Raw genomic sequence first — 7,624 nt, 5'->3', positions numbered from 1 at the left:
CTGTGGCTGCAGCATGAACAACACTCCATTCAGTGGAGTGTAAGCAGGCCAGAGGCTCCAGCTTTGTCTTATTGGTGCATCACATCTTGACCACAAGCTTTGCAGCTTTAGTTTCTGTCTGTGGGTCAGAAGTAGATGAGCCTTTGTAATATTCTTCTGCACATTTGCTGCATACCAATATCCTATATTTCTCTTAACGCTGAACCAATCCCATGAAAAGACAAAAGTGAACTATTATTGTCTGTGTATCCAAAGCCTGCTAGTATTCTATCGTATCATTCTGTGCAGAGCTTCATTGTAACACTATTAAAAACACATAAATGAGTCACATCGTTGCACTGGGTGACATGTTTCTTCCACCAGGTTAGTTTCTTCATTACTGTGAAGGGAAGGGTTCCTTGGTGGGTTGCCATGAAAGCCAAGAAGGGGATTGATGTGTGTGTGTGTGTGTGTGTGTGTGTGTGTGTGTGTGTGTGCACTCAAACACCTTTGCATGTGGGAGTCTGGGAGAGGAAGTGTGTCCATCTGATGAATGGACATGAGCCTGAACTAAACGCTAATTGTAGTCTCATTCATTTTTGCCCGGGACAATCTCAGGTGTAAAATAAAACACCCAGACTTTAATGTAAATGCTCTAAATTCATTTTGTGTGGACAGATGCTCAGTGTGGACACAATGAATGGAACATTATGCCAATCAGATTAAAGCAACAGAAAATGTTCAGAGCGAAAACATGGAACACAACAGGAGGGTTAAGTTCACTTTCAATTAATTAATTAATTAATTAATTAATTAATTACTATAATTGTTCATTTTTTACATTCAACTATAATAATTATTATCAATGATGTTATTTATCAATATATCTTGATCATAACATTTTCCGACAGCCCCTGAAGGCATCATATGTATCCATGTATGTATATGTAGTTACATCATAAGGAAGAGAACCTTATTCTTCTTCCTCTGCTGATATCGAAACATTTGCTCGACAGTCCGGGATCTTTCGCTGAGACATGGCCCCCAAAACCGCAAAACAGTTGATTAAAGGCGCGTTGGCGAACCTGTCAAAGGAAAACTTTGAGCTGTTCTGCGACGAGCTTTTGGACCGTGAAGAAGAGCCGCTGGTCAAACGCAACCAGGTGGAGGATAAAAACTACATAGTGGTCACAGATGTCTTGGTTTCAACTTTTACCGGGACCAGGGCTCCTGTAGAGGTTGTAAAGTTATTGATAAAGATCGGCTGCCACAAGGAAGCAGAACAACTCGGTAAATATCTCACGGCTTCATGGTTTTGATGTGGAATGAGAGCAGAATCTATATTCTGTCGTTAAACCCTTAAAAGTGTGCTTGCAGATAATTACGCGACAAATGACCACGTTTAATTAGGTGGTAATTTTGCAGCATAGCATATTTTCTACATTAACTTAATGAAGTTGAAATTTAAAGTGAAAAAAATAGTTTGAACCAACCCGCCTTATTTTTTACTTTCGCTTTGGAGCAGTGGCAGACTCAACTGTCTGAGGGTGAAATAAAGAAATACAAAGTGTACCAGATGCATGAAGCAGGGTGGTAGGGCAGCTTAAATGCACTTCATCACGTTTTCTTGGTCATTGGGCATCAAAAAGGGCTTTTTAATGTAATTGTTGCTGCTTTCAGACACACATACAGGGACCCGCCCGATCTGCAGTCTGTTGCCTGTCATGTCCTCTCCCCCCCACCGTCATTGTTATACAGTGGTTACGGAAAGTATTCAGACCCCTTTAAATTTTTCACTCTTTGTTTCATTGCAGCCATTTACTAAAATCAAAAAAGTTCATTTTATTTCTCATTAATGTACACTCAGCACCCCATCTTGACAGAAAAAAACAGAAATGTAGAAATTTTTGCAAATTTATTAAAAAAGAAAAACTGAAATATCACATGGTCATAAGTATTCAGACCCTTTGCTGTGGCACTCATATTTAACTCACATGCTGTCCATTTCTTCTGATCCTCCTTGAGATGGTTCTACTCCTTCATTGGAGTCCAGCTGTGTTTAATTAAACTGATTGGACTTGATTAGGAAAGGCACACACCTGTCTATATAAGACCTTACAGCTCACAGTGCATGTCAGAGCAAATGAGAATCATGAGGTCGAAGGAACTGCCCAAGGAGCTCAGAGACAGAATTGTGGCAAGGCACAGATCTGGCCAAGGTTACAAAAGAATTTCTGCAGCACTCAAGGTTCCTAAGAGCACAGTGGCCTCCATAATCCTTAAATGGAAGAAGTTTGGGACGACCAGAACTCTTCCTAGACCTGGCCGTCCAGCCAAACTGAGCAATCGTGGAAGAAGAGCCTTGGTGAGAGAGGTAAAGAAGAACCCAAAGATCACTGTGGCTGAGCTCCAGAGATGCAGTAGGGAGATGGGAGAAAGTTCCACAAAGTCAACTATCACTGCAGCCCTCCACCAGTCCGGGCTTTATGGCAGAGTGGCCCGACGGAAGCCTCTCCTCAGTGCAAGACATATGAAAGCCCGCATAGAGTTTGCCAAAAAACACATGAAGGACTCCCAGACTATGAGAAATAACATTCTCTGGTCTGATGAGACCAAGATTGAACTTTTTGGCGTTAATTCTAAGTGGTATGTGTGGAGAAAACCAGGCACTGCTCATCACCTGCCCAATACAATCCCAACAGTGAAACATGGTGGTGGCAGCATCATGCTATGGGGGTGTTTTTCAGCTGCCTGGACAGGACGACTGGTTGCAATTGAAGGAAAGATGAATGCGGCCGAGTACAGAGATATCCTGGAAGAAAACCTCTTCCAGAGTGCTCTGGACCTCAGACTGGGCCGAAGGTTCACCTTCCAACAAGACAATGACCCTAAGCACACAGCTAAAATAACAAAGGAGTGGCTTCGGAACAACTCTGTGACCATTCTTGACTGGCCCAGCCAGAGCCCTGACCTAAACCCAATTGAGCATCTCTGGAGAGACCTGAAAATGGCTGTCCACCAACGTTCACCATCCAACCTGACGGAACTGGAGAGGATCTGCAAGGAAGAATGGCAGAGGATCCCCAAATCCAGGTGTGAAAAGGTTGTTGCATCATTCCCAAGAAGACTCATGGCTGTACTAGCTCAAAAGGGTGCTTCTACTCAATACTGAGCAAAGGGTCTGAATACTTATGACCATGTGATATTTCAGTTTTTCTTTTTTAATAAATTTGCAAAAATTTCTACATTTCTGTTTTTTTCTGTCAAGATGGGGTGCTGTGTACATTAATGAGAAATAAAATGAACTTTTTTGATTTTAGCAAATGGCTGCAATGAAACAAAGAGTGAAAAATTTAAAGGGGTCTGAATACTTTCCGTACCCACTGTATCATTCAGTGCAGCTCACTGAGACACGATTACTGTAAGAAATAATAAAAAAAATGTTCCTTGTTATGTAGTCAAAGTCTCTCTGGTAAATAAAAACTACAAAGCCCATGTGTGCATATGTAGGTCCAGTCGAGGCTTATTTCCAGCCTAATACAGCAAAATGGCACAGCTGCTAAATGGAACCCTTTTCATGGCAGACATTTTGATTTGTCATAGTAGGACAGGTACTGTTGCTTTTCTACCATCTGACAAAAACACAATATTAATTCGGTTTTACACCGGAACGCACAAACATTTGCACAGACCAGTTAAAAATGAATTAAACATGATGAACATGTTAACACAGAACAAGAACTGTGTATTTTGTCTCACATCACACACATTGAATGTGCTCCTTTACCAACCAGTAACAGGAAGAGAGCTGGTTGAGCAGGAATACAAAACGCTCTCCTGTAAAATAATATTTTAATTAGCATGTGTTCGGGCATGTTGCAGTTTTGTGTTCAGATATGGAAATCTTTAAGACTCTTTTAGTTTGTCCAACATAAAAACAAACAGTTTTAATATACATATGAACATGTGATTATCATTTTAAGACAGACTTGAAGAAAACTGAACCACCACATTGTACATAAACCATAAAGCAACGTAATCTTATGCATAAACCCAAGATCCCAGTTTATAAATCACAGAATGTTTCCCACATTAAACCTGTAACTCAAGTTGTAATTCCATCATGTTTGTTGTTAACGTCATCCATCATCTAATCGTGTCTTTCTATCTTGGCAGACAAAGAGATTAATGGACAGTCCTCAAACCCCGGTTCCAGTGACAGTGAGTTGTTTTTTTACAGTTTTTGTTAACATGAGACTTTACAGATTAGCTGTTGTAGAAAAATGAGTTGCATTGAGTTGTTTTACAGTATTTCCAGCATTACGATGTAAATGTTAAGCTGAAAAACGATTGTAGATCTATTGTAGAATAAAAGTTTAGAATAGAATACAACTTTATCTTCCTGCAGAGTGAAAAATTGTCCTTAGCTCACCTAAACATAAAACATATTAAAAAAATGTAAAGGGAAAAATATGAATATGAATCATTCAAACGTAATATAAAATCAAGTTTTGATTTTGTAGGTTTGCAGCTCAGTTTTGGGAGAGACTAATGATAATTGAGTAAAGGGGCATTTTAATCAATATTTACACCACCAGGATGACATTTCCTGTGGCAAACTGCCTCCCTCTACATTTATGATGACACTGACTCGCCCAATGTGTTTTAAAACCAGGAAGAGGAAGTTGAGGACAAATTAAGTGCAGGAAAAGCATTTGAGAGACAAAGTCTGTGGCTTTCATTAGTTTTCTAATTTTATGATTAAATATGATCTTTTTACCTGCTGTCTGTATAGAAAAACAGTAGCATGTATGTATGACCACTAGCCCGGTCCACCGTTAAGCAATTTTAATTTTCCATACATTTGTTTCAGCTGTGAGACCCTCAGCCGGAGCAGAAGGTGGCTGCACAGGTACTATGATGTCTTCTTAGCTCATTTAACTCATGCTGCCTGTGATCAGTCACTGATCAGTTTAGAAAATTAGAAATCCAGAATCTGACTTTGAAACCTTGTTGCTGATTTGCTGCATGGTTGTATATGTACAACAGGTCTAACACAGGCTCAGGAGTAATGAAAGGAACGGATGAGTGCTGCGTAATATTATTACACTTTAAATGAGTAGTTTGACACTTTGGGGAAATATTGTTTTTTGGTGTTCTTTCTTGGAGTTGGATGAGAAGACCTCTGTGATGTTTGTGCATCAAGAAAATAACTTCAGCCTGGAGACATTTAGCTTAGCTTAGCATAAAGACTGGAAGTGAAGGGAAACAGTTAGCCTGGCTCCGTCCAGAGTTTACAAATCTAAACTAAGCTAAATGTCTATGCTAAGCTAAGCTAATTGTCTATGCTAAGCTAAGCTAAATGCCAATCTCACTCTTGGCAAGATGCCAATAAGTGCATTTCCCCAAAATGTCATCATAGATAAAATGTGGGAATGGCATTTGGAGAAAACTTCATTTTGTGACAGTAAGATGTTCCCTTATTCATTAGCTGTAACAACATGTACTCGTCCTGGGACCCACATGCAGTTAAAAAGGCTTCAATGAATGCAATACACATGCTACTGAACTATAGAAATCACTGTTACTTAATCTGAAGTCCTTTTCTTAGAGTTGTATCAAGTTGACTTCATGTTATCTCCAAATCTAATATGTCACTGTCATTTTTCCTTCTTTCCTCAGGGGCGGACTTTGTGGATGAACATTGGGTCAAGCTGATCGGTAGAGTGAACGGAATTCCATCCATTTTGGATGAGCTCCTCGACAAAAAAGTCATCACACAAGAGGCTTATGAGGAAATCTTGGCTATCCCTACCAAGAGCGATAGGATGAGGAAGCTCCTCTCTGGTCCCCTGCGTTCTGCTGGACCTAAGGGCAAAGAAGTCTTCTACAAAATCCTTGAGAGAACGGATCCATATCTCGTTGATGAGCTCAAGAAAAAGAAGTGAATGTTGTGGTGAAATGTATCTTTAGACCAAATATACAGTCTAACTGGGCCCAATTTTGTAATACAATAACAACGGGGGAATTTAATGCTATGTCTCTGTGGGGGTTTTCTAAAGACGAAAAAGCTTTTTGGCTTTATGTTTGAACAGCTGTTTCCTCTTAATGTTACCTTTAAATTAGTTTAAATGTGTATGAGGCGTGGTGCCTCTTCTGCCTGATCAGTGAGGATCATGATGAGATGAGTTTTACTTCAAGGTTGAAAACCAGATTCATCAAATGTTTATCAGACAATCAGGTAACAAATGAATGGAGGTTCTCACCAGACATGTAATGATTTTATCCAACAAACAACAAACGGAATGAAAGTCTGTTTTTAGCCGAATTATTTTAGTATGAATTAAAACATGCTTTATCATAAATGGTTTTCCATAAGTGTTGCTTCTAAAGCATGTTGAACCTTTCATTTATGCCATATATATGCTATTAATCACTTTTATTCTGCCCAATAACAATAACTTTACTTTTGGAGGGTCATTTAAAATGTTTTATATCTGGAAATCTATATACATTTATAATAAAGTCTTATGATTGCTATGTGTGGTTCTGACGTTTTCAGTGAATGGAGTGTTAAAAATGTAATATAAGGCAAATATAATGCTGTAATAGAGTTTAGAAACATTTGTTTATGTAATGTTATATGAATGTGAGGAGAGGCATGCATTGGTTATCTATCTCTCCTTTGTCTGACGTTCAGCACATGTTACTGAGGTGTTCTGTATTCAGCGTTTTACTCTTAGAGGATCTGTATCCGGCCGGATGGAAGGAGGCTGAGAGCAGAGTCCTATTTTAATGTGGAACTGCAGCGATTTTACACATAAAGTCTGTTTACAGGTATCAGGGTGCAAAGTAGCTGCTGCGTCAGTGCCTTTTGTGGCTCTAGAGGGAGCTGTAGGATAAATAATGGCAGTTTGGGCTAAAGACCACAAGCTCAAAACAGGAATTTGAGAGGTTGATTAATTATTTTGCATAATTTCTGGTAATTTTCAATAACTTCACTGTTATTACGTGTAGTGTGACAAAGATCACTTCGTACATCAATGAGCTCCTCCTGGTTATACTACAACAGTTATTTGGGAAGAATGCGCTTTTGCATAATTGTGGAGAATTTTTAAAGGAAAAATATTCAATAATTTCTCTTCAAATTCTGTTCAACCACCAAGGATCTCGTGTTGATAATGCTACAGTACTTAGTTTGGAAAATCTCATTTAATGGTCTTAACTTGTCTTTAAGACTAAATGTAATGTCAGCAATTTCTCCTCAGTCACCAGGATGCCTCTGATGAATAAAAACACCAAGTTTTTAAAGATTGTTTGCTCAATTTTGCTTTATTTGAACCAGAATGTACTTAGCATCAACGCTATTTAAAACAAAGTCCTATTTACTTTCCACAAACCAGAATATTGGTTTAGGCCACTTTCATAATGTAACATACAGACTCAAACACACAATACATCTTATATTAACTTAATGCTTCTTCTGAAAATACATTTCGGGTTAGAAAACCATCCCAGTGGTCATTAGTTAAAGTGAGGTTCACATTTAACAGTTTCTTGGTGCAATACCGTCTCAAAATATAAACATTTTAAAGGAAATTATTAGTGAACCTCCATTTCTTTTTATGACCAATAAGTAAAAAGA

At 38.7% G+C, this 7,624-nt stretch overlaps 1 protein-coding gene across 1 annotated transcript; it reads left to right on the top strand.

The window, feature by feature from the left end:
• Positions 1–925: 925 nt before the first annotated feature.
• Positions 926–7,274, top strand: LOC116394468 (apoptosis-associated speck-like protein containing a CARD). Its single transcript, XM_031867572.1, has 4 exons — positions 926–1,269; positions 4,156–4,200; positions 4,853–4,891; positions 5,662–7,274. The coding sequence occupies exons 1-4, from the start codon at positions 1,017–1,019 to the stop codon at positions 5,925–5,927; spliced, it is 603 nt and encodes a 200-aa protein (XP_031723432.1). The 5' UTR covers positions 926–1,016; the 3' UTR covers positions 5,928–7,274.
• The last annotated feature ends 350 nt before the right edge of the window (positions 7,275–7,624 follow it).

The sequence above is a fragment of the Anarrhichthys ocellatus genome, unplaced genomic scaffold (assembly GCF_004355925.1).
Source record: "Anarrhichthys ocellatus isolate YVR2014 unplaced genomic scaffold, GSC_Weel_1.0 scaffold39, whole genome shotgun sequence".
Lineage (NCBI taxonomy): Eukaryota > Metazoa > Chordata > Actinopteri > Perciformes > Anarhichadidae > Anarrhichthys > Anarrhichthys ocellatus.
Note: the sequence above shows the minus strand (reverse complement) of the source record. Positions and strands in the feature narration are given on the sequence as shown.

Bases quoted from the DNA above. Each gene is read 5' to 3' on its own strand.
- LOC116394468 (XM_031867572.1), top strand. From the start codon at position 1,017: ATGGCCCCCAAAACCGCAAAACAGTTGATTAAAGGCGCGTTGGCGAAC. The intron at 1,270-4,155 runs GTAAATATCTCA...CTATCTTGGCAG, and splicing joins CAAGGAAGCAGAACAACTCG to ACAAAGAGATTAATGGACAG. The intron at 4,892-5,661 runs GTACTATGATGT...TTCTTTCCTCAG, and splicing joins AGCAGAAGGTGGCTGCACAG to GGGCGGACTTTGTGGATGAA.